Source organism: Thalassophryne amazonica, chromosome 19 (genome assembly GCF_902500255.1).
Source record: "Thalassophryne amazonica chromosome 19, fThaAma1.1, whole genome shotgun sequence".
NCBI classification, from domain to species: domain Eukaryota; kingdom Metazoa; phylum Chordata; class Actinopteri; order Batrachoidiformes; family Batrachoididae; genus Thalassophryne; species Thalassophryne amazonica.
In genome coordinates, this window is record NC_047121.1 from 21,306,866 (window position 1) to 21,334,469 (window position 27,604).

The following is a 27,604-nucleotide window of genomic DNA, read 5'->3' on the forward strand; positions in this document are numbered from 1 at the left end:
TCTCAGGTGCTTCACTCTTCTCACCAACTGACAACGCATCCTTTTGCGGAACACTTTCCTTTGTATCTGTTGTGGTTTCATCATCGGGCAACTTTTCTTGTACATCGGTTTCACTTTGGATTGGCTTGTCTTGGTCAGTTGAGCTTGTTTCTGCTAATTTAAATTCAGTTGGCGGCACTTTTTCAAATAGAGTAGGTGTTGGTTTTGAAGAGACTGTTTCAGCAACATCTTCTTGGGTTTCCTCCTTGCTTTCGAGCCCACTATACTTGGTGGTATCAGAGACTTCTTTGTCTTGCAGTACCTCAGCACCCACTGCATGGTCTTTATCTGGAGATATCTCACCGTGGGCAATTGATTGGTCAGGTGCCATCTTTGACTCAGTTGCAGCACTGTCAGGTTCATGTACTGCCTGGAGTTCAACAATCTGGATGTCTACCATCATAACAGGCTTTTCATGCAGGATCGCAGGTGCTTCACTCTTCTCACCAGCTGACAACACATCCACTTGTGGAACACTTTCCTTTGTAACCGTTGTGGTTTCATCGTCCGGCAACTTTTCTTGCATATCGGTTTTGCTTTGGATTGGCTTGTCTTGCTCAGATGAGCTTGTTTCTGCTAATTTAAATTCACTTGGCGGCTCTTTTTCCAAGAGAGTAGGTGTTGGGTTTGAAGAGATTGTTTCTGCAACATCTTCTTTGGGTTCCTCCTTGCTTTCGAGCCCACCATACTTGGTGATGTCAGAGACGTCTTTGTCTTGCAGCACCTCAGCACCCCCTGCATGGTCTTCATCTGGAGCTATCTCACCTTGGGTAATTGACTGTTCAGGTGCTGTCTTTGTCTCAGGTGCAGCACTGTCAGATTCTTGTACAGGCTGCAGTTCAACAATCTGGATGTCTACCATCATAACAGGTTTTTCATGCAGGATCTCAGGTGCTTCACTCTTCTCACCAGCTGACAACACATCCACTTGTGGAACACTTTCCTTTGTAACCGTTGTGGTTTCATCGTCCGGCAACTTTTCTTGCATATCGGTTTTGCTTTGGATTGGCTTGTCTTGCTCAGATGAGCTTGTTTCTGCTAATTTAAATTCACTTGGCGGCTCTTCTTCCAAGAGAGTAGGTGTTGGTTTTGAAGAGATTGTTTCTGCAACATCTTCTTTGGGTTCCTCCTTGCTTTCGAGCCCACCATACTTGGTGATGTCAGAGACGTCTTTGTCTTGCAGCACCTCAGCACACACTGCGTGTTCTTTATCTGGAGCTATCTCACCTTGGGCAATTGATTGGTCAGGTGCCATCTTTGACTCAGTTGCAGCACTGTCAGCTTCGTGTACAGTCTGCAGTTCAACAATCTTGATATCTACCATCATAACAGGCTTGTCATCCAGGATCTCAGGTGCTTCACTCTTCTCAACAACTGACAACGCATCCTCTTGCGGAACACTTATCTTTGTCTCTGTTGTGGGTTCATCGTCCGGCAACTTTTCATCAGCATCGGTTTCACTTTGGATTGACTTGTCTTGCTCAGATGAGCTTGTTTCTGCTAATTTAGATTCAGTTGGCTGCACGTTTTCCAAGAGAGTAGGTGTTGGTTTTGAAGAGACTGTTTCAGCAACATCTTCTTGAGGTTCTTCCTTGCTTTCAAGCCCACAATACTTGCTGCTTCCAGAGACTTCTTTGTCTTGCAGCACCTCAGCACCAACGGCATGGTCTTCATCTGGAGCTATCTCACCTTGGGTAATTGACTGGTCAGGTGCCGTCTTTGTCTCAGGTGCAGCACTGTCAGGTTCGTGTACAGGCTGCAGTTCAACAATCTGGATATCTACCATCATAACAGGCTTTTCATGCAGGATCTCAGGTGCTTCACTCTTCTCACCAACTGACAACGCATCCACTTGTGGAACACTTTCCTTTGTAACCATTGTGGTTTCATCGTCCGGCAACTTTTCTTGCACAATGGTTTTGCTTTGGATTGGCTTGTCTTGCTCAGATGAGCTTGTTTCTGCTAATTTAAATTCAGTTAGCTGCACGTTTTCCAAGAGAGTAGGTGTTGGTTTTGAAGAGACTGTTTCAGCAACATCATCTTGAGGTTCTTCCTTGCTTTCAAGCCCACCATACTTGCTGCTTCCACAGAATTCTTTGTCTTGCAGCACCTCAGCACCCACTGCATGGTCTTTATCTGGAGCTATTTCACCTTGGGCAATTGACTGGTCTGGTGCCATCTTTGACTCAGTTGCAGCACTGACAGGTTCATGTACTGCCTGGAGTTCAACAATCTGGATGTCTACCATCATAACAGGCTTTTCATGCAGGATCTCAGGTGCTTCACACTTCTCAGCAACTGACAACGCATCCACTTGTGGAACACTTTCCTTTGTAACCGTTGTGGTTTCATAGTCTGGCAACTTTTCTTGCACATCGGTTTCGCTATGGATTGGCTTGTCTTGCTCAGATGAGCTTGTTTCTGCTAATTTAAATTCAGTTGGCTGCACTTTTTCCAAGAGAGTAGGTGTTGGTTTTGAAGAGACTGTTTCAGCAACATCTTCTTGGGGTTCCTCCTTGCTTTCGAGCTCACCATACTTGGTGCTTCCAGAGACTTCTTTGTCTTGCAGCACCTCAGCACCCACTGCATGGTCTTCATCTGGAGCTATCTGACCTTGGGTAATTGATTGGTCAGGTGCCATCTTTGACTCAGTTGCAGCACTGTCAGGTTCGTGTACAGTCTGCAGTTCAACAATCTTGATATCTACCTTCATAACAGGCTTGTCATCCAGGATCTCACGTGCTTCACTCTTCTCACCAACTGACAACGCATCCTCTTGCAGAGCACTTTCCTTTGTATCTGTTGTGGTTTCATCCTCTGGCAACTTTTCTTGCACATCGGTTTCGCTTTGGATTGGCTTGTCTTGCTCAGATGAGCTTGTTTCTGCTAATTTAAATTCAGTTGGCGGCACTTTTTCCAAGAGAGTAGGTGTTGGTTTTGAAGAGATTGTTTCAGCAACATCTTCTTCGGGTTCCTCCTTGCTTTCGAGCACACCATACTTGGTGGTGTCAGAGACGTCTTTGTCTTGCAGCACCTCAGCACCCACTGCATGGTCTTTATCTGGAGCTATCTCACCGTGGGCAATTGCTTTGTCAGGTGCCATCTTTGACTCAGTTGCAGCACTGTCAGGTTCGTGTACAGTCTGCAGTTCAACAATCTTGATATCTACCTTCATAACAGGTTTGTCATCCAGGATCTCACGTGCTTCACTCTTCTCACCAACTGACAACGCATCCTCTTGCAGAGCACTTTCCTTTGTATCTGTTGTGGTTTCATCCTCTGGCAACTTTTCTTGCACATCGGTTTCGCTTTGGATTGGCTTGTCTTGCTCAGATGAGCTTGTTTCTGCTAATTTAAATTCAGTTGGCTGCACTTTTTCCAAGAGAGTAGGTGTTGGTTTTGAAGAGACTGTTTCAGCAACATCTTCTTGGGGTTCCTCCTTGCTTTCGAGCCCACCATACTTGGTGCTTCCAGAGACTTCTTTGTCTTGCAGCACCTCAGCACCCACTGCATGGTCTTCATCTGGAGCTATCTCACCTTGGGTAATTGATTGGTCAGGTGCCATCTTTGACTCAGTTGCAGCACTGTCAGGTTCGTGTACAGGCTGCAGTTCAACAATCTGGATGTCTACCATCATAACAGGCTTTTCATGCAGGATCTCAGGTGCTTCACTCTTCTCAGCAACTGACAACGCATCCACTTGTGGAACACTTTCCTTTGTAACCGTTGTGGTTTCATCGTCTGGCAACTTTTCTTGCACATCGGTTTCGCTTTGGATTGGCTTGTCTTGCTCAGATGAGCTTGTTTCTGCTAATATAAATTCAGTTGGCTGCACTTTTTCCAAGAGAGTATGTGTGGGTTTTGAAGAGACTGTTTCAGCAACATCTTCTTGGGGTTCCTCCTTGCTTTCGAGCCCACCATACTTGGTGGTATCAGAGACTTCTTTGTCTTGCAGCACCTCAGCACCCACTGCATGGTCTTTATCTGGAGCTATCTCACGGTGGGCAATTGATTGGTCAGGTGCCATCTTTGACTCAGTTGCAGCACTGACAGGTTCATGTACTGCCTGGAGTTCAACAATCTGGATGTCTACCATCATAACAGGCTTTTCATGCAGGATCTCAGGTGCTTCACTCTTCTCAGCAACTGACAACGCATCCACTTGTGGAACACTTTCCTTTGTAACCGTTGTGGTTTCATAGTCTGGCAACTTTTCTTGCACATCGGTTTCGCTATGGATTGGCTTGTCTTGCTCAGATGAGCTTGTTTCTGCTAATTTAAATTCAGTTGGCTGCACTTTTTCCAAGAGAGTAGGTGTTGGTTTTGAAGAGACTGTTTCAGCAACATCTTCTTGGGGTTCCTCCTTGCTTTCGAGCTCACCATACTTGGTGCTTCCAGAGACTTCTTTGTCTTGCAGCACCTCAGCACCCACTGCATGGTCTTCATCTGGAGCTATCTGACCTTGGGTAATTGATTGGTCAGGTGCTGTCTTTGTCTCAGGTGCAGCACTGTCAGGTTCGTGTACAGGCTGCAGTTCAACAATCTGGATATCTACCATCATAACAGGCTTTTTATCCAGGATCTCAGGTGCTTCACTCTTCTCAGCAACTGACAACACATCCTCTTGCGGAGCACTTTCCTTTGGATCTGTTGTGGTTTCATCCTCTGGCAACTTTTCTTGCACATCGGTTTCGCTATGGATTGACTTGTGTTGCTCAGATGAGCTTGTTTCTGCTAATTTACATTCAGTTGGCTGCACTTTTTCCAAGAGAGTAGGTGTTGGTTTTGAAGAGACTGTTTCAGCAACATCTTCTTGGGGTTCCTCCTTGCTTTCGAGCCCACCATACTTGGTGGTGTCAGAGACGTCTTTGTCTTGCAGCACCTCAGCACACACTGCATGGTCTTTATCTGGAGCTATCTCACCTTGGGCAATTGATTGGTCAGGTGCCATCTTTGACTCAGTTGCAACACTGTCAGGTTCGTGTACAGTCTGCAGTTCAACAATCTTGATATCTACCTTCATAACAGGCTTGTCATCCAGGATCTCAGGTGCTTCACTCTTCTCACCAACTGACAATGCATCCTCTTGCGGAACACTTTTCTTTGTCTCTGTTGTTGGTTCATCGTCCGGCAACTTTTCATAAGCATCGGTTTTACTTTGGATTGACTTGTCTTGCTCAGATGACCTTGTTTCTGCTAATTTAGATTCAGTTGGCTGCACATTTTCCAAGAGAGTAGGTGTTGGTTTTGAAGAGACTGTTTCAGCAACATCTTCTTGAGGTTCTTCCTTGCTTTCAAGCCCACCATACTTGCTGCTTCCAGAGACTTCTTTGTCTTGCAGCACCTCAGCACCCACTGCATGGTCTTTATCTGGAGCTATTTCACCTTGGGCAATTGACTGGTCAGGTGCCATCTTTGACTCAGTTGCAGCACTGACAGGTTCATGTACTGCATGGAGTTCAACAATCTGGATGTCTACCATCATAACAGGCTTTTCATGCAGGATCTCAGGTGCTTCACTCTTCTCAGCAACTGACAACGCATCCACTTGTGGAACACTTTCCTTTGTAACCGTTGTGGTTTCATTGTCTGGCAACTTTTCTTGCACATCGGTTTCGCTATGGATTGGCTTGTCTTGCTCAGATGAGCTTGTTTCTGCTAATATAAATTCAGTTGGCTGCACTTTTTCCAAGAGAGTATGTGTGGGTTTTGAAGAGACTGTTTCAGCAACATCTTCTTGGGGTTCCTCCTTGCTTTCGAGCTCACGATACTTAGTGCTTCCAGAGACTTCTTTGTCTTGCAGCACCTCAGCACCCACTGCATGGTCTTTATCTGGAGCTATTTCACCTTGGGCAATTGACTGGTCAGGTGCCATCTTTGAGTCAATTGCAGCACTGTCAGGTTCATCTACAGGCTGGAGTTCAACAATCTGGATGTGTACCATCATCACAGGCTTTTTATCCAGGATCTCAGTTGCTTCACTCTTCTCAGCAACTGACAACACATCCTCTTGCAGAGCACTTTCCTTTGTATCTGTTGTGGTTTCATCCTCTGGCAACTTTTCTTGCACATCGGTTTCGCTTTGGATTGGCTTGTCTTGCTCAGATGAGCTTGTTTCTGCTAATTTAAATTCAGTTGGCGGCACTTTTTCCAAGAGAGTAGGTGTTGGTTTTGAAGATATTGTTTCAGCAACATCTTCTTCGGGTTCCTCCTTGCTTTCGAGCCCACCATACTTGGTGGTGTCAGAGACGTCTTTGTCTTGCAGCACCTCAGCACCAACTGCATGGTCTTTATCTGGAGCTATCTCACGGTGGGCAATTGATTGGTCAGGTGCCATCTTTGACTCAGTTGCAGCACTGTCAGGTTCGTGTACAGTCTGCAGTTCAACAATCTTGATATCTACCTTCATAACAGGCTTGTCATCCAGGATCTCAGGTGCTTCACTCTTCTCACCAACTGACAACGCATCCTCTTGCGGAACACTTTTCCTTGTCTCTGTTGTGGGTTCATTGTCTGGCAACTTTTGTTGCACATCGGTTTCGCTTTGGATTGGCTTGTCTTGCTCAGATGAGCTTGTTTCTGCTAATTTAAAATCAGTTGGCGACACTTTTTCCAAGAGAGTAGGTGTTGGTTTTGAAGATATTGTTTCAGCAACATCTTCTTGAGGGTTCTCCTTGCTTTCGAAGCCCACCATACTTGGCTGCTTCCAGAGACTTCTTTGTCTTGCAGCACCTCAGCACCCACTGCATGGTCTTTATCTGGAGCTATTTCAGCTTGGGCAATTGACTGGTCAGGTGCCATCTTTGAGTCAATTGCAGCACTGTCAGGTTCATGTACAGGCTGGAGTTCAACAATCTGGATGTCTACCATCATAACAGGCTTTTTATCCAGGATCTCAGGTGCTTCACTCTTCTCAGCAACTGACAACACATCCTCTTGCGGAGCACTTTCCTTTGTATCTGTTGTGGTTTCATCCTCTGGCAACTTTTCTTGCACATCGGTTTCGCTATGGATTGACTTGTCTTGCTCAGATGAGCTTGTTTCTGCTAATTTAAATTCAGTTGGCTGCACTTTTTCCAAGAGAGTAGGTGTTGGTTTTGAAGAGACTGTTTCAGCAACATCTTCTTGGGGTTCCTCCTTGCTTTCGAGCTCACCATACTTGGTGCTTCCAGAGACTTCTTTGTCTTGCAGCACCTCAGCACCCACTGCATGGTCTTCATCTGGAGCTATCTGACCTTGGGTAATTGATTGGTCAGGTGCCATCTTTGTCTCAGGTGCAGCACTGTCAGGTTCGTGTACAGGCTGCAGTTCAACAATCTGGATGTCTACCATCATAACAGGCTTTTCATGCAGGATCTCAGGTGCTTCACTCTTCTCACCAATTGACAACGCATCCACTTTTGGATCACTTTCCTTTGTAACCGCTGTGGTTTCATCGTCCGGCAACTTTTCTTGCACATCAGTTTCGCTTTGGATTGGCTTGTCTTGCTCAGATGAGCTTGTTTCTGCTAATTTAAATTCAGTTGGCGGCACTTTTTCCAAGAGAGTAGGTGTTGGTTTTGAAGAGATTGTTTCAGCAACATCTTCTTCGGGTTCCTCCTTGCTTTCGAGCCCACCATACTTGGTGGTGTCAGAGACGTCTTTGTCTTGCAGCACCTCAGCACACACTTCGTGTTCTTTATCTGGAGCTATCTCACCTTGGGCAATTGATTGGTCAGGTGCCATCTTTGACTCAGTTGCAGCACTGTCAGGTTCGTGTACAGTCTGCAGTTCAACAATCTTGATATCTACCTTCATAACAGGCTTGTCATCCAGGATCTCAGGTGCTTCACTCTTCTCACCAACTGACAACGCATCCTCTTGTGGAACACTTTTCTTTGTCTCTGTTGTTGGTTCATCGTCCGGCAACTTTTCATCAGCATTGGTTTTACTTTGGATTGACTTGTCTTGCTCAGATGACCTTGTTTCTGCTAATTTAGAATCAGTTGGCTGCACATTTTCAAAGAGAGTAGGTGTTGGTTTTGAAGAGACTGTTTCATCAACATCTTCTTGAGGTTCTTCCTTGCTTTCAAGCCCACCATACTTGCTGCTTCCAGAGACTTCTTTGTCTTGCAGCACCTCAGCACCCACTGCATGGTCTTTATCTGGAGCTATTTCACCTTGGGCAATTGACTGGTCAGGTGCCATCTTTGAGTCAATTGCAGCACTGTCAGGTTCATGTACAGGCTGGAGTTCAACAATCTGGATGTCTACCATAATCACAGGCTTTTTATCCACGATCTCAGGTGCTTCACTCTTCTCAGCAACTGACAACACATCCTCTTGCGGAGCACTTTCCTTTGTATCTGTTGTGGTTTCATCCTCTGGCAACTTTTCTTGCACATCGGTTTTGCTATGGATTGACTTGTCTTGCTCAGATGAGCTTGTTTCTGCTAATTTACATTCAGTTGGCTGCACTTTTTCCAAGAGAGTAGGTGTTGGTTTTGAAGAGACTGTTTCAGCAACATCTTCTTGGGGTTCCTCCTTGCTTTCGAGCCCACCATACTTGGTGGTATCAGAGACTTCTTTGTCTTGCAGCACCTCAGCACCCACTGCATGGTCTTTATCTGGAGCTATCTCACCGTGGGCAATTGACTGGTCAGGTGCCATCTTTGACTCAGTTGCAGCACTGACAGGTTCATGTACTGCCTGGAGTTCAACAATCTGGATGTCTACCATCATAACAGGCTTTTCATGCAGGATCTCAGGTGCTTCACTCTTCTCACCAACTGACAAAACACCCACTTGTGGAACACTTTCCTTTGTAACCGCTGTGGTTTCATCATCTGGCAACTTTTCTTGCACATCGGTTTCGCTATGGATTGGCTTGTCTTGCTCAGATGAGCTTGTTTCTGCTAATTTAAATTCAGTTGGCTGCACTTTTTCCAAGAGAGTAGGTGTTGGTTTTGAAGAGACTGTTTCAGCAACATCTTTTTGGGGTTCCTCCTTGCTTTCGAGCTCACCATACTTGGTGCTTCCAGAGACTTCTTTCTCTTGCAGCACCTCAGCACCCACTGCATGGTCTTCATCTGGTGCTATCTCACCTTGGGCAATTGACTGGTCAGGTGCCATCTTTGAGTCAATTGCAGCACTGTCAGGTTCATGTACAGGCTGGAGTTCAACAATCTGGATGTCTACCATCATCACAGGCTTTTTATCGAGGATCTCAGGTGCTTCACTCTTCTCACCAACTGACAACACATCCTCTTGCGGAACACTTTCCTTTGTATCTTTTGTGGTTTCATCATCCGGCAACTTTTCTTGTACATCAGTTTCACTTTGGATTGGCTTGTCTTGGTCAGATGACCTTGTTTCTGCTAATTTAAATTCAGTTGGCGGCACTTTTTCCAATAGAGTAGTTGTTGGTTTTGAAGAGACTGTTTCAGCAACATCTTCTTGGGGTTCCTCCTTGCTTTCGAGCCCACCATACTTGGTGGTATCAGAGGCTTCTTTGTCTTGCAGCACCTCAGCACCCACTGCATGTTCTTTATCTGGAGATATCTCACCGTGGGCACTTGATTGGTCAGGTGCCATCTTTGACTCAGTTGCAGCACTGTCAGGTTCATGGACTGCCTGGTGTTCAACAATCTGGATGTCTACCATCATGACAGGCTTTTCATGCAGGATCTCAGGTGCCTCACTCTTCTCACCAATTGACAAGGCATCCACTTGTGGAACACTTTCCGTTGTAACCGTTGTGGTTTCATCGTCCGGCAACTTTTCTTGAACATCGGTTTCGCTTTGGATTGGCTTGTCTTGCTCAGATGAGCTTGTTTCTGCTAATTTAAATTCAGTTGTCGGCACTTTTTCCAAGAGAGTAGGTGTTGGTTTTGAAGAGACTGTTTCAGCAAAATCTTCTTGGGGTTCCTCCTTGCTTTCGAGCCCACCAAACTTGGTGCTTCCAGAGACGTCTTTGTCTTGTAGCACCTCAGCACCCACTGCATGGTCTTTATCTGGAGCTATTTCACCTTGGGCAATTGACTGGTCAGGTGCCATCTTTGAGTCAATTGCAGCACTGTCAGGTTCATGTACAGGCTGGAGTTCAACAATCTGGATGTCTACCATAATCACAGGCTTTTTATCCAGGATCTCAGGTGCTTCACTCTTCTCACCAACTGACAACGCATCCTCTTGCGGAACACGTTTCTTTGTCTCTGTTGTGCGTTCATCGTCTGGCAACTTTTCATCAGCATCGGTTTCACTTTGGATTGACTTGTCTTGCTCAGATGAGCTTGTTTCTGCTAATTTAGTTTCATTTGGCTGCACGTTTTCCAAGAGAGTAGGTGTTGGTTTTGAAGAGACTGTTTCAGCAACATCTTCTTGGGGTTCGTCCTTGCTTTTGAGCCCACCATTCTTGGTGGTATCAGAGACTTCTTTGTCTTGCAGCACCTCAGCACCCACTGCATGGTCTTTATCTGGAGATATCTCACCATGGGCAATTGATTGGTCAGGTGCCATCTTTGAGTCAATTGCAGCACTGTCAGGTTCATGTACAGGCTGGAGTTCAACAATCTGGATGTCTACCATCATAAAAGCCTTTTTATCAAAGATCTCAGGTGCTTCACTCTTCTCACCAACTGACAACGTATCCTTTTGTGGAACACTTTCCTTTGTAACTGTTGTGGTTTCATCGTCCAGCAACTTTTCTTGAACATCGGTTTCACTTTGGATTGGCTTGTCTTGGTCAGATGAGCTTGTTTCTTCTAATTTAGATTCAGTTGGCGGCACTTTTTCCAAGAGAGTAGGTGTTTGTTTTGAAGAGCCTGTTTCAGCAACATCTTCTTGGGGTTCCTCCTTTCTTTTGAACCCACCATACTTGGTGGTATCAGAGACTTCTTTGTCTTGCAGCACCTCAGCACCCACTGCATGGTCTTTATCTGGAGCTATCTCACCTTGGGCACTTGATTGGTCAGGTGCCATCTTTGACTCAGCTGCAGCACTGTCAAGTTCATGTACTGCCTGGAGTTCAACAATCTGGATGTCTACCATCATAACAGGCTTGTCATCCAGGATCTCCAGTGCTTCACTCTTCTCACCAACTGACAACATATCCTCTTGCGGAACACTTTTCTTTGTCTCTGTTGTGGGTTCATCATCCTGCAACTTTTCATGTGCATCGGTTTCACTTTGGATTGACTTGTCTTGCTCAGATGAGCTTGTTTCTGCTAATTTAGATTCAGTTGGCTGCACGTTTTCCAAGAGAGTAGGTGATGGTTTTGAAGAGACTGTTTCAGCAACATCTTCTTGAGGTTCTTCCTTGCTTTCAAGCCCACCAAACGTGGTGCTTCCAGAGACTTCTTTGTCTTGCAGCACCTCAGCACCCACTGCATGGTCTTTATTTGGAGCTATTTCACCTTGGGCAATTGATTGGACAGGTGCCATCTTTGACTCAGTTGCAGCACTGTCAGGTTCATGTACAGGCTGGAGTTCAACAATCTGGATGTCTACCATCATACCAGGCTTTTTATCCAGGATCTCAGGTACTTCACTCTTCTCACCAACTGACAACACATCCTTTTGCAGAACACTTCCAGAGACTTCTTTGTCTTGCAGCACCTCAGCATCCACTGCATGGTCTTTATCTGGAGATATCTCACCGTGGGCAATTGATTGGTCAGGTGCCATCTTTGACTCAGTTGCAGCACTGTCAGGTATATATACAGGCTGGAGTTCACCAATCTGAGTGTCTACCATCATAACAGGCTTTTCATCCAGGATGTCAGGTGCTTCACTCTTGCCACCAACTGACAATGCATGCTCCTGTGGAACACTTTCCTTTGTATATTTTGTGGTTTCAATTTTCATCAACTCTTGCTGAGCATCAGTCTGGCATTGGCTTATCATGTCTTGCTCAGATGAGTTTGTTTCTCCTAATTTAGATTCAGTTGGCTGCACTGTTTCCAAGAGAGCAGGAATAGATTTTGAATACACTGTTTCAGCAACATCTTCTTGGGACTCTTCATTGCTTTCTAGACCAGCAGACTTGGTGGTATCAGAGTCGTCCTTGTCTTGCTGCTCCTCAGCACCCACTGCATAGCCTGTATCTTGAGCTATCTCACCTTTGGCAATTGATTGGTCAGGTGCCATCTTTGACTCTATTTCAGCACTGTCAGATTTATGTACAGGCTGGAGTTCAACAATCTCGACGTCTACCATTTCAACAGACTTTTGATCCAGGATCTCAGGTACTTCATTCTTCTCACCAACTAACAACGCATGCTCTTGTGGAACACTTTCTTTTGTATCTTTTGTGGTTTCATCACCAGGCAACTCTTGCTCAGCATCAGCTTGGCATTGGATTTGCATGTGTTGTTCAGATAAGCTTGTCTTTGTTATCTCATCATCAGGTGAATGCATTGTTGCTAAAACTGTTGAGACAGCTTTTGAGGCATCTGTTTTGGTGGCATCTTGTTGGGTTTCCTCGATAGGTTTAGAAGAGCCTGTTTTGCAGACATCCTCATAGAATTCTTCACTGGTTTCATGTCCTTCTAGTGCGGTGCAATCAACGACTTCCCCCTCTTGGTGCTCCCCAGCACCCACTTTATTTTCGGAATGTGAAGAGTTTGCATCTTTTGTCATTAATTGGTCAGGATCCATCTTTGGACCCATCTTTGAATCAGGTTCAGTCCTGACAGGTTTGTACACTGGCCCGTGTTTAACACTGTGGATGTCTTGCTTTGGAGCAGACTTTTCATTGAGGGTCTCAGGTGCTTCAACCATATCGTCTATTTGGAATTTATGGTCTTGCTGGATGTTGTCTTGTGTATCTTTCATGGATTCCTCCATTAGAGACACTACTTGGGTATCAGCTTGGATTTTTATTGGTATGTCTTGCTCAAACAAGCTTATTTCTGCCAGTGTACCTTCAGGCGATAGCACTGTTACCAAGATAGTTGGTGTAATTTTTGAAACGTCTGTTTTAGCAACATTGTCTTGGGATTCCTCAGTGCTTTCAAGCATGTCTGGTTTGGTGGTATCAAGGACTTTCTTCTCTTGCTGCACCTCAGTACCCACTTTATCCTCAGTATCTGCAACTTTCTCACTTTCAGCAGTTGATTGGTCAGGTTCAATATTTGACACTATTTTAGCACTGTCAGGTTTACCTACAGAGTGGAGGGCAATACTGTTGATGTCATGCATCGGAACAGACTTTTCATACATGATCTCAGGTGCTTCACTTATGTCACCAACTAACAATACATGCTCTTTCTGGACACTGTCCTTTGTATCTGTTGTGGTTTTATTGTCCGGCAACTTTTCTTGCGTATCAGTTTTTCTTTGGATTGGCATGTCTTGCTCAGATGAGCTTGTTTCTGCTAATTTAGATTCAGATGGATGCACTGTTTCCAAGAGAGTAGGCAGAGGTTTTGAAGAGTCTGTTTCAGCCACATCCACTAGGGATTCTGTCCTGGTTTGTTTTCCTTTTAGTTTTGTGATATAACCAACATCCCTCTCTTCCTGCACCTCAACACCAACCTTATCTTCAGTATCTGAAGCTTTCTCATATTGGGTCATGATTTTGTCAGGTTCCAACTTTGACTCAGTGTCATCACTGAAAACTTTATTTGCAGGCTTGTGTTCAACACTGTGAATTTCCTGCATAGTCACAGGCTTTTTTTCCAGAATCTCAAGTGGTTTGTGCATGTCACCTTTTGATAATTCCTGCTCTTGCTGGACATTGTCCTCTGCATTTCTGTTGAGTTCCTCCACAGGAAAGTCTTCCTGAATATCAGGCTGTATAGGCTTTCTGGTTTCTTGGTCTGTCAAGGTTGTTCCTGCAAATTTTGCTGCAATGAGAGCAGACCTAGGTTTTGCAGAGTATTTTTCACTCTTTTTCTTTCTTTTATTTGTTGACAGTTTAGTTTCTTCTTCAACATTATTTTTAGCCCGCAATGGGACAGATTTAGGTGATGAATTTAAAGTTGCCATAGTTTTTACTGCTTTTTTACTTAACTCATTTGATTTGATGCTTTCAGAAGTGGTTCCTGAAGCTATAGCACTTCCAGCACGCTTTGACTTCCTTTTGGGTGGTGTGATCTTTGCCTCTTTGACAGTAAATTTAGTTTGTGTTCTGGAACTTGGTGAAGGGATTTGACTGCTTGGGTCTTTCTTTGTCTCTATGAGCTTTGTCGCAAAAGGTTCCTGAGATACTTCCTGACTTTTAAAATTTCTTTTAGGAGGCAAGGTTGTAGTGGTTTTCTTTTCAGCATCCATTTCTCTTCTGAGTCCATGTGCAATCGAAGAAGGCATTTCACTTTTAGACACTTTATTTGCTGCTTTTACATCAATGTCAGTACCTTCACTAACTGTGGTTACATCAAGACTCCGTGACTTCCTCATGGGTGGCATGGGTTTAGTTTCTTTAATACCAACAGTTTCCATTTGTTCTCCAGATTTATATGAAGGCTTTTGATTGGCAGGCTTTTTCTTGGTCTCTGTTAACAGCATGGTATCAAGGTCTGGTGAAGGTTTTAAATCCTCTGACCCTGTTTTGGATGGTGACACTTCACCTTTGTTCAAAACTGTTAGTTTATTTGGTCCTGACAGTTCCTCTTTTGAAGGATCTTTCTCATTATATTCAGGTTCCACATCAGGAGTTCTTAGTTGAGCACCATCTGGTTCTGAAAGCTTACAAATGTCAGTACTCTTTGAACCTTTGATTCTTCTGGCTGGTACAATAATTTTTTCTTCCTTAACAGTACTTATATTTTTCTCCTTTGAACTCAAAGAGGATCTTTGACCAACAGTTTCTTCTTCTGTCATTTCTGAAATTATAAGCGGCCGTTCAGAACTCTTTGACTTTCTTTGGAGTTGTAAATTTTCAGCTTGTTCAGCAACATCAGCTTTGGTTGTCAGTGGAGCAAATTCCACGCTTGAAGGATACATCTCACAGAGTTTAATTTCTTCTGACACTGGAATTTCAGTTTGTTCTTTGATAGCTTCTATAGGTAACATCAAATCTGGCTTGACATGTTTTATCTCACTAGAGCTCAACTCAGTACCAGAAAATTCATCAAGGGTAACAACTGGCTCAGAAGTTGTGGAAAGCTCAGGCAAAGTCTTTGACTTTCTTCTGTGTGGTATGAGTTGTGTCTCTTCCATAGTTGCAGTTTCTTGTTGCTCTGCTACTCTATCATGCTCTGAAGTATCGTGGTCTTTTTTAATCTGTGCAGGTTGTGGATCAATAGTCTTTTTGGAAACACCCAGGGTCTTTGACTTTCTCCTGGTGGGTACAAGCTTGGTTTGTCCAATATGCATGGTATCAGGCTGCATTGTGGGTGACTCTGTGACTTTGGTTTCTTCTGATTTCACAATCTGGAGCTCTTTTGCTTTTATTTCATCAGCTTTATCTGGTGTTAGAGGGACAGCAGTTATTTGTTCTGTGTCTTCAACAATACAAATTCCTCTCTGCTCTGTTGGAGGAGTTAAGGAAGCCTGCGGCTGAGATCTTGACTGACTAGAGACAATCTCAGTAGAACTTTCTAATATAGGGTCCACTTTGACCAATATACACTCCTCAATAGATTTTGTCTGCTCAGTTTTAACATGTTCAACACTGATGTCTGCTTTTGGACTCTCAGTAATTGATTCTAAAAAAACATTGTTGCTTTGTGCAGTCGAAGGTTCTTGATAATAGCATTTCTTCTTCGCTGGATTAATTCCAGCATTGTCTTCACCAGAAATGTTACTTTCTTCCATGGCTGCTGTCAGAAAAAGCAGTTGTGTTTCACTTTCCTTTTGTAAGACCTCAGATGTAAATGATAACTCAACTTCATTAGATTTGACTTTCTCTAATGCAGAAAGGTTTTCTGTTTTTTTAACACTGCTGTCTCCCACAACAGGTGCATCGACATTGTCAAGAAGGATCTCAGAGGAGTCCGTATCAGGCAGTGTGAGTTCACTGTTTTCATCCAGTTCCTTAAATATAAGGATTAGAAAAAGACAAATATTTGTAAAAAAAAAATCCACAAGAAAATAAAATTAATGTTATAATATTAAAAAAATGGTACTGTATACTGGCAAACTGTAATCATAATCACCCATCATACACACTTTACACACAAGCTTGAAAGAAATATTCTTATTGCTTTGAAATATGATTTACAGTTGAAAATATATTACATTATATTAAACAATTTACCTTCAAACTCAGGCTGAGAGATTTCTGATGTACTTCTGCTTCTCTGAGTGTTTCTGAACCTTCTGTTTGCAGTCTGTCTGCCAAATCCAGTGGCAGACACTCTATTAGAAAAGGCTGGTGAGAAAGCACTGCCCGCAGGTTGGCCTGTAAATTTTCACCTTCTTCTAATTGCACCTAACATCAGGAGGATAAACACAGAAATATTATGGAATGACTAAGCTGTGCTTTTGTGTGCATCACACCATGGGCAAATGGCTCACACATTGTAAATAAGCACAATAAGTCACAGATACTGTAAGTGCTTTACATTTTTCAAATGAATTAGATTAAAATTCAGTATTTGATAAAATTGTAAACTGATAAGTGAATGTTTCAGTTTACTGCATATATTTCAGTGCATTTCTCACCATTTCTTGATTTCACTGTACTGTGGTTTATGTCATGACAAAATCAACACAGGATCACATCTTTTTTTCTTGTCTTGTTTGTTAATACAAATAGCTAATCAACCAAACACATGGCAGCAATTCAATGCATTTAGGTTTAAACTGTGCATTAGAATTCGGAAAAAGTGGATTTAAGGGACTCTGAACGCAACATGGTTGTTGGTGCCAGAAAGGCTGGTCTAACTATTTCAGAAATTGCTGAACTATTGGGATTTTCACACACAACCATCTGTAAGGGCCCCTTCACACATAATGTGATTGAAGCCGACTCGTGCACAAAGGAGAAATTGCATGCCATTTGTGAAAAATCTGAGCCACGTCAAAAGACTCATACATCTGTCGCTACAACTTTCACGCACACAGGCGGCCGACAGACAGCAAATGCCCTGCGCGTGCTCATTCGATCCCTCTCTCAGCAGGTGTCGGCCAAATTCCAGGTGTCACACACAAATATCTAACACCGCTTGCTGCACACTTAGAAAAGGTGGGGCTATTCGCACACCTGGTACGATAGGAGAGAGCGTGCGATCACATTCGACCTGTCTGTGAAAATTGTCAAAGTGTAACACGTGTCTAGCATCACCTAGCAACACACGTGTGTGACTGTGCCGAACCCCCCCCCCCACACACACACACACACACACATACACACACATACACACGGCGTGTGGAGTGTGTTACATGACAGACAAAAAGAGTGGAAGTTAAATCAAACAAATAAGGGTGACAACGGCGTGAATTTATTCTTTTGTGATCATTTTGCTGTGGACACTAGCGCATGTCAACTGACCGCCGACTGAATGACATGCATGCAAGGTGTTACATTACAACACAGACAAAAATACACCATAATGAATGTCATTTTGTCAGTTATTACGGCACTTTTTTTCTCTTTTTTTTAAATATGTTTATCTCCTTGTTGATTTTAGGCATTTTATGCTCCTGTTATAAGACACTGATTGCAGAGCAGTGGTAAAGTTTCTATCTTGTAATTGGAGCTTTTGTAAATTGCAGGTTCGAATCCCACGAGTGGCATTTATTTTTTTATTTAACCGGGGTTATTTAACCGCAGAGTTTTGTATTGCGTCACCTTTTATTTATTATTGATATCAACCCAGTTGTTGTTCATTTGGCTGCTCCCGGTTTTGTTCGGGGTTGCCACAGCAGATACAGCCCGATTCGCATTGGTAATTGGCACACGTTTTACGCCGGATGCCCTTCCTGACGCAACTCCAGTTTTACCCAGAGAAACACACACAGCTGCTGGTGTTCCAAAGAGGTCTTCCATCCAAGTACTAACCAGATCCTGCTCTGCTTAGCTTCTGAGATCTGATGGGATCAGGCTGACACAGAGCAGACCGGCTGCATGGATATTAACCCAGTGATTTTCACTAATTATACTGCTGTTTTTTATTTTATTTTTGTCCACATCAGCAGGGCGATTTGGTGCAACACGTTCCAGCTGCTCGCCCTGTGTTTGCGCACACTCATGCACGTGCACGAAACTGTTGTTGATGTGTCATGCACGCCTGTGCGACTGTGCATCCCTCACGACAGCAGGTGGATGGTTCGTGGTTCCCCATGTCATGTTTGGTTTGCGGATTTTCTTCAGGTTTCTGCGTCTTTCGTGTTATGTGTGAAGGGGCCCTAAGAGTTTGCAGAGAATGGTTCAAAAAAAAGAAAACAGAGGTCAGAGGACAATGGGCAGACTGGTTGAATGGGAGACTGCATGATCCTATCATGTCAATATGGACCAATATCTTTGAGGAATGTTTCCAACACCTTGAATCTATGCCATGAAAAATTAAGGCAATTTTGAAGTCCATCCTGGTACTAGCAAGGTGTACCTAATAACGCACCCAGTAAGTGTAAATAGTTTCTATATCCATTAGACCTGTTCAAAATGTCAAATGTTCCACAATCTTTTGGGGCACATGTTGTTTTTCTGACACTGATAAAATAAAAGAGCTGTGCCAAATTTTATTGTAATCAGGCATTATTTAGGGGACCCCCCCCACAAAGCAACAATTTTCCCCAAACAAGAAATCTAGTAATCCAGTAATTCCAGTAATGTTCTCCTCTGGGTGACCAATCAATCAATCACCACTTTTTGCAAATATAAGCCATGATATGTACCTGTAAAAGAAAAATAATGGCATCAGAGTCTTCTCCCTTTAGGGTGACATTGCCTTGCCAGTGGAGGGAGAGGAACATGTGTCACTCTGGGGGACCTCTAAATCTTATCTGACTGAGTTCAAATTTGGTCTGCATCTATAAAACCCCAAGTTGAACAAAAACAACATGTGGCCCGAAGTCTCTCACAACTTTTATTTTTTTACTATATAAGATAAACAGCCCTAATATCAATCCATGGATTTTCAATACTCGTTTACTCCAATTAAGGGTCACGGGGAGTGGGGTGGGGTGGGGGGGGGGAGCTGGAGCCTATCCCAGCAGTCATAAGAAGTGATGCCAGATACACCCTGGACAGGACGCTCGTCTGTCGCAGGGCAATAGTTATAATTATTATTAATAATAAGGAATATGTTTTTTTTGTTTTTTTTTTTTGGGTATATGTATATGTCAGACTGAATTAAAAGTCACAGGATGTCCCAAACTATGTAGTAAATAAATGAATTAATTAATTAATTAATCATGGCTTTTACTCCAGGAAATAAGGAGGTCCAAAGAGTCACATTTTTATGTGTGGTTTCAGTAAAATATGCCTATTTGTAGACCGATCATTGTTACGAGTAACAGCACAGTGGTGCACTAGTATTGGGGTACAAACACCACATCGCCAAAATATCATAACTGATACTCCCTCAGACTGCAAGTGAAACTCCTCATCTGAGTTTCCCTAAGTAACCACTCTTTTGATATAAAGTAATTTCAGTGGTACTCAAAGAGACTTTGTACCAAAGACACTGAGTCATTGGTTGCAGTAACTGTTTTGGTAACGGTACATAATTTATAAGACAGTCATCAATGTCAGTTGATTAAATGCTGAAATACTTCACAAAGATCAGCTAAAAGAAAAATTGCTCAGGAAACTATTTAAATACTATAAGCACATTATAAATATGGCACCTGCAGGGATAAAATGGTCTCTGCTGGCTCCCTGTGGTTCCACTGCTGTAGGGCATGAAGACAGTCTTCCAGGCAGCAAGTTGTGTTTGCTGAGTAGGTATCTTGCTTCTCTGTCAAGGTGCACTTTAAGCTGTAAACATATAAAATAATAGTGGTCAAATCTCTTTCAGCATTATAATTCACTCACAAAAGACCAGTTTCAAACACAGCTGATTTCAAATTAAAGATACCTGTGAAAAGCAATTATTTGTTTATAATTAAAAAGGAGACGTTATATCAGACTTACAAATTTTTTGAAAATCTGTTTGGAAATTAGAGAGGACTTTTTCCATGTCATTGATCAAGAGCAGAATGACCCTCTCAGGGATGCTGTTGGCATGTCAGCATAATTAAAAGTTACATGGAAATAGAGGGACTCCAGCTGGAATTCATCAAAGAATGGACTGTTCAAGGAGGCCATGTACTCTTTAAAAGACCAGTCAGTCAAGTGGGCAGATGTTATTGCATATTGTCAGTTAACAGAGTGTAAAGGGCTGTATTTCTTCACTAAAAAAGTATATAAATCAAATTTAGGTAAAAACACAATGGGTCTTAACATTTAGAGTTCATTAGTGAACTGTGTAGTCTTTCTGTTTTGCATTTTTAGTTATCTGTTAAAAATACAGCACATGGTGACTCAGTGGTTAGTACTGTGACTTCACAGTGAGAAAGTTGTGGGATCACTTCACACCTGGTCTTTTCGGTGTGAAGTCTGCATGTTCTCGACATGTTTGGGGGGTTCCCTCTGAGTGCTCTCCCACTTTCAAACACATGCATGCCAATTGATGACTCTAAATTGACACGCAGGTGTGAGTGAGAGTATGAATGCTTGTCCATACATGGCCTTGTGATAGACTGGCATCCTTTCCAGAGTGTAACCCAACTCTCACCCAATGACTGCTGGGATACATTCCAGCTCCCTCATGACCCATAATTGGGATTTGTGGGAATATAAAATAAATGCATGCTCATGATATGCTTATTACAAATAACAGCAATATCAGTCATAGAGCACAGTACCTGTCAAATTGCTGATATAAAGAGTCTACTGATGAGATCAGTTCTGCTGGCAGCCTGTCTGGAGCAGGTGCCAGTTTGACTTCCGTATGCAGGTCTTGAACTTTCATGCCCAAATCTTCTAGTGACTTGTCACAGTTCTAACAAGAGGGAACAACAACAATGCATTAGAATATTAATTAATATTTATCATGTGACCTTCTAGCTTCAACAAAACTTAAACATGACTTTTCTCCATAGGAAATCAGTTTTCCTCTCCATGGTAGGATTAGATGACATTAAATACTGGGTTATATTACAAGTAAATAAGGAAGATTTGCCTGGAATCTCTCTGGCTGCATTGTACCATTGCGGTTAATATTGACACACTCTGACTATGTTGCCTTGATCAGTTAATGAGCGGCTGAACAAAAATATAATGCAACACTTTTGTTTTTGCTCCCAGTTTTCATGAGCTACACTCAAAGATCTAAAACATCTTCTATATACACAAAAGACCTGTTTCTCTCAAATATTTTTCACAAATCTGTCTGTTAGTGAGCACTTCTCCTATGCTGAGATAATCCATCCCACCTCACAGGTACTGCATATCAAGATGCTGACTAAACAGCATGATTATTGCACAGGTGTGCCTTAGGCTGGCCACAATAAAAGGCCACTCTAAAATGTGCAGTTTTGCTTTATTGGGAGGATCACACCACCATTTGCCTCATGCAGTGCAACACATCTCCTTCGTATAGAGCTGATTAGCAGCCATAAGCCATTGAATATGAGCATTTGCCCACTCAAGTCGGTTACGTCAACGAACTTCAATCAGTAATGTTAATGTTGGGAGATAGAAACCCACACAGATATATACAGGTGCGATAATACTCCACAATAGTTATTCTAATCATATAATTCACCCTGAATAAAGCAGGAAGCTGTAATAAACTGTTAATAACCTGAAGACTGTGCCACTGCTGCTGGAGTTGAGGGATGCTGCTCTGTGGTTCACTGTAACTGAGTGTCTGGTCTAGAGAGAGAAGCTCCCACTGCAAGGCTGCAGCTTTCTCCTTTAGTCCTTCAATCCTCGTGGCCAGCTGTCGGTCAAGCTCCTCCAATCTGGCCTTGCAGATGGTCAGGTATTCCTGTACCTCTTGCTTGGAGGAGTCACAGAGTTCATGTAGGTGACCAACATCTTGGGTCAGAGCATCTTGACCCCCTGGTGTGCACAGTTTTAGCAAACTGTCTCTGGCAGAGTCCAGCTCATTCATCTCTCTCTGCTCCCTGTCCACTGTTTGAAGCAACGCCTGACAAGAAAAGGGAAAACAATTTTATTCCCATGACGTTCTTGCTGTGAGGAAACAGTGTAAACCACTAAGCCACTGTACTACCCTTTAACATGTATGGTGCATCCAGGAAGCATTCACAGTGCTTCACGTTTTCCACATTTTATTAACCTTATTTCAAAATGAAATAAATTAATTTTGTCCCCTCATAATTCTAGTCACAACACCCCATCATGACATGAAAAAGTTTTTATTTTATTTTTGCAAATGTATATATATATATATATATATATATATATAAAAAACTAAGAAATGATGCGTACATAAGTATTCACAGCATTTGCTCAATACTTTCTTGATGCTCCTTTGGCAGTAATTACAGCTTCAAGTCTTCTTGAATTTCATGCCACATGTTTGGCGTGCCTATCTTTGGACAGTTTTGTCCATTCCTCTTTGCAGCAGCTGTCAAGCTCCACCAGGTTGGATGGGGAGCGTCAGTGCACAGCCATTCTCAGATCTCTGCAGAGATGTTCAATTGGATTCAGGTCTCGGCCACTAAAGGAAGCCACTCCTTTGATATTTTGGCTGTGTGCTTAGAATCATTGTCCTGCTGAAAGATAAACTGTCACTCCAGTCTAAATTCAAGAGGACTCTGGAGCAGGTTTTCATCCAGGATGTCTCTGTACATTGCTGAATTCATATGTCCCTTAATCTTGACTTGTCTCCCAGTTCCTGCCACTGAAAAAAATCCCCACAGCATGATGCTGCCACCACCATGCTTCACTATAGGAATGGCGCCTGATTTTCCTCCAAATGTGACACCTAGCATTCACTCGAAAGTGTTCCATCTTTGTCTCATCAGACCAGAGAATTTTATTTCTCATGGTTTGAGTGTCCTTCAGGTACCTTCTTGCAAACCCCAGGCAGGCTGCTATGTGTCTTTGACTAAGGAGAAGCTTCCATCTGGCCACTGTATCATACAGATCTGACTGGTGGTTTGCTGCAGAAATGACTGTCGTTCTGGAATGTACTCTTCTCTCCACAGAGGAATACTAGAACTCTGACAGAGTGATGATCAGTTTCTTGGTCACCTCCCTGACTAAGGCCCTTCTTGTCCATTCGCTCAGTTTAGATGGGCGGCAAGCTCTAGGAAGAGTCCTGGTAAATCTGAACGTTTTCCATTTTTGGATGATGGAGGCTGTCATGCTCACTGGAACCTTCAATGCAGCAGAAATGTTTGTGTACCCTTCCCCGGATTTGTGCTTTGAGACAATCCTGTCTCGGAGGTCAACAGATAATTCCTTTGACTTCTTTCTTGGTTTGTGCTGTGACATGCACTGTCAGATGTGTGGTCTTATACAGTTGTGCTGAGAAGTTTACATATTCTGGCAGAATTTTTGATTTTTTTGGCCATTTTTCTGAGAATATGAATGATAACACAAAAACGTTTTTTCCACTTATGGTTAGTGGCTGCATGAAGCCATTCATTGTCAAACAACTGTGTTCATTCATTTTATATTATAATGACAACAGAAACTACCCAAATGACCCTGACCAAAGGTTTACATACCCCAGTTCTTAATACAGTGTATTGCCCCCTTTAACATCAGTGACAGCTTAGAGTATTTTGTGGTAGTTGTGGACGAGGCTCTTTATTTCCTATTATGGTAAACCTGCCCATTCTTCTTGGCAAAAAGTCTCCAGTTCCTGTAAATTCCAGGGCTGTCTTGCATGAACTGCATGTTTGAGATCTCCCAAAGTGGCTCAGTGATATTGAGCTCGGGAGACTGAAATGGCCGCTCCAGAACCTTCACTTTATTCTGCTGTAGCCAATGATAGGTCGATGTTGCCTTGTGCTTTGGATCGTTGTCAAGTTGGAACATCCAAGTACGTCCCATGCATAAATTTTGGGCTGATGAGTCCAAATTTTCTTTCAGTATTTTATGATAACATGCTGCATTTCTCCTGCCATCAATTTTGACTAAGTTTCCTGTGCCTGTGTAGATCACACATCCTCAACACATCAAAAATCAACCTCCATGTTTCACAGTAGAAATGGTGTACCTTTCATCATAGGCCTTGTTGACTGATCCAAGATCCTGGCCCTTGCCCAGAACCACTTAGCATGGAGGAGTGCAGTCACTACAAGAGGTGCCGGTTATGAACAGCACTGAAATCTGGAGGCCCAGCGTAAGCGTTCTTACGCTGGGCCTCCAGTCAACAAACCCCTTCACTATCCTGCCCACACTGTACCCAATGCTTCAGGGCTACGATCGGTGTAGATGAGCCACCTTAGGACACACAAGCTGACAGTTGGACGATGAAAGATGGTCCTTTTCACATGTGAAGCATGAACAACACACACACACACACACATATATATATATATATATATATATATATATATATATACTCAACAAAAATATAAACACAACACTGTTGGTTTTGCTCCCATTTTGTATGAGATGAACTCAAAGATCTAAAACATTTTCCACATACACAATATCACCATTTCCCTCAAATATTGTTAACAAACCAGTCTAAATGTGTGATAGTGAGCACTTCTCCTTTGCTGAGATAATCCATCCCACCTCACAGGTGTGCCATATCAAGATGCTGATTAGACACCATGATTAGTGCACAGGTGTGCCTTAGACTGCCCACAATTAAAGGCCACTCTGAAAGGTGCAGTTTTATCACACAGCACAATGCCACAGATGTCGCAAGATTTGAGGGAGCGTGCAATTGGCATGCTGACAGCAGGAATGTCAACCAGAGCTGTTGCTCATGTATTGAATGTTCATTTCTCTACCATAAGCCGTCTCCAAAGGCGTTTCAGAGAATTTGCCAGTACATCCAACCAGCCTCACAACCGCAGACCACGTGTAACCACACCAGCCCAGGACCTCCACATCCAGCATGTTCACCTCCAAGATCGTCTGAGACCAGCCACTCGGACAGCTGCTGAAACAATCGGTTTGCATAACCAATGAATTTCTGCACAAACTGTCAGAAACCGTCTCAGGGAAGCTCATCTACATGCTCATCGTCCTCATCGGGGTCTCGACCTGACTCCAGTTCATCGTCGTAACCGACTTGAGTGGGCAAATGCTCACATTCACTGGCATTTGGCACGTTGGAGAGGTGTTCTCTTTACGGATGAGTCCCGGTTCACACTGTCCAGGGCAGATGGCAGACAGCGTGTGTGGCGCCATGTGGGTGAGCGGTTTTCTGATGTCAATGTTGTGGATCGAGTGGCCCATGGTGGCGGTGGGGTTATGGTATGGGCAGGCATCTGTTATGGACGAAGAACACAGGTGCATTTTATTGATGGCATTTTTAATGCACAGAGATACCGTGACGAGATCCTGAGGCCCATTGTTTTGCCATACATCCAAGAACATCATGTCATGTTGCAGCAGGATAATGCACGGCCCCATGTTGCAAGGATCTGTACACAATTCTTGGAAGCTGAAAATGTCCCATTTCTTGCATGGCCGGTATACTCACCGGACATGTCACCCATTGAGCATGTTTGGGATGCTCTGGACCGGCGTATACGACAGCGTGTACCAGTTCCTGCCAATATCCAGCAACTTCGCACAGCCATTGAAGAGGAATGGACCAACATTCCACAGGCCACAATTGACAACCTGATCAACTCTATGTGAAGGAGATGTGTTGCACTGCATGAGGCAAATGGTGGTCACACCAGATACTGACTGGTATCCCCCCCAATAAAACAAAACTGCACCTTTCAGAGTGGCCTTTTATTGTGAAAAGTCTAAGGCACACCTGTGCACTAATCATGGTGTCTAATCAGCATCTTGGTATGGCACACCTGTGAGGTGGGATGGATTATCTCACCAAAGGAGAAGTGCTCACTATCACAGATTTAGACTGGTTTGTGAACAATATTTGAGGGAAATGGTGATATTGTGTATGTGGAAAAAGTTTTAGATCTTTGAGTTCATCTCATACAAAATGGGAGCAAAACCAAAAGTGTTGTGTTTATATTTTTGATATTATATATATATATATATATATATATATATATATATATACGAGGTCTCTTAGATAATAAACCGACCCTTTTATTTTTTTTTTTAACTATATGGATTTGAATGACATGCGATTACACCAATCATGCTTGAACCCTCGTGCGCATGCGTGAGTTTTTTCACGCGTGTCGGTGACGTCATTTCCCTGTGGGCAGGCCTTGAGTGAGATGTGGTCCCGCCCTCTCGGCTGAATTCCTTTGTTTCACACGCTGCTCGAGACGGCGCGCGTTGCTTTATCAAAATTTTTTCTGGACCTGTGAGGAATATCCGAGTGGACACTATTCGAGAAATTAAGCTGGTTTTCTGTGAAAAGTTTAACAGCTGATGAGAGATTATGGGGTGTTTCTGTCGGTGTAAGGACTTCCCATGGAGCGGGACGTCCTGCAGCGCTTCCAGGCGCTGTCGTCGGCCTGTTTCGAGCTGAAAACATCCTAATTTAAGGCTTAATTCACCCAGGACGTCGTGAGAGAACAGAGAAGATTCAGAAGAGGCCGGCATGAGGAATTTATGCGGACATTCCACTGTTTAAGGACATTTTTTTAATGAAAGACGTACGCGCAAATTCGCCGAGTCGTTTCCGTGACGACTCGGCAAATCTGTGTGCGCCGCGACAGGAAAAACACCTCCGTGTTGAAAACCATTTGTAGAATTCAGGCGGCTTTTAATGGCTTTCAACAAGTGAGTAACAGAGAAATTGTTTAACAGCTTGGGCATGTTCCAACTTGCCCGTTAAGATTTCCAACGGAGGTGTTTTTCCTGCCGCGACCCCCCGCGGTCGGGTCCAGCCCGACATGCGACTCTGCCCGCACGTTCTTTCATTACAAAATGACCGTTAACAATGGAATGTCCGAATAAACTCCTCATGCCGACTTCTTCTGAAAGTTCTCTGTTCTCTGACGACTTACTGCGTCAACAGAGCCTGAAATGTGGAAGTTTTCAACTTGAAACGGCGAGACGCTGCCGCCTCGAAGCGCAGATCGCTGTCAGGCGCCGTGGACCGTCCTTAAAGCGACACTACCAGACCAAAATCTCTCATCAGCCGTTAAAATTTTTACCGAAAACCAGCTGAATTTATTGAATGGTGTCCACTCAGTTGTGCCTTACAGTTTTGAAAAAATTTTTATCAAACAAAGCAACAGTCTCTGAGCCATTCCTAAACAATGAAAAAAAATCGACGAGCGGGTGGACGACTCCTCACTCAAAGACTGCCCACAGGCGAATGACGTAACCGACAGGCGTGAAAAAACTCTTGCATGCCCACGAGGGTTCAAGCATGTCTGATGTAATCACACGTGATTCAAATCCATATGGTTTTTGAAAAAATAATAAGGTCGGATACTTTTCTAATAGACCTCGTATATATATGTGTGTGTTTTCTATCTTGTTGAAACATTTTTTTTTTTTTTTGCAAAGTGTATCAAAGACTGAAAACATGGCAGGAACACAGTTCTGCTCTGTGAA

General features: G+C 43.3%; 1 protein-coding gene across 1 annotated transcript in view; it reads right to left on the reverse strand.

Moving 5' to 3' along the window:
• syne2b (spectrin repeat containing, nuclear envelope 2b) overlaps positions 1-27,604 on the reverse strand; it is a 498,820-nt gene that overhangs the window by 270,476 nt on the left and 200,740 nt on the right. Inside the window, 7 exon segments of the mRNA XM_034159894.1 lie at positions 25-6,484; positions 6,736-15,996; positions 16,220-16,393; positions 19,756-19,937; positions 20,042-20,124; positions 20,815-20,951; positions 21,756-22,103. Of these exon segments, the coding sequence (XP_034015785.1) occupies positions 25-6,484; positions 6,736-15,996; positions 16,220-16,393; positions 19,756-19,937; positions 20,042-20,124; positions 20,815-20,951; positions 21,756-22,103 (16,645 nt within the window).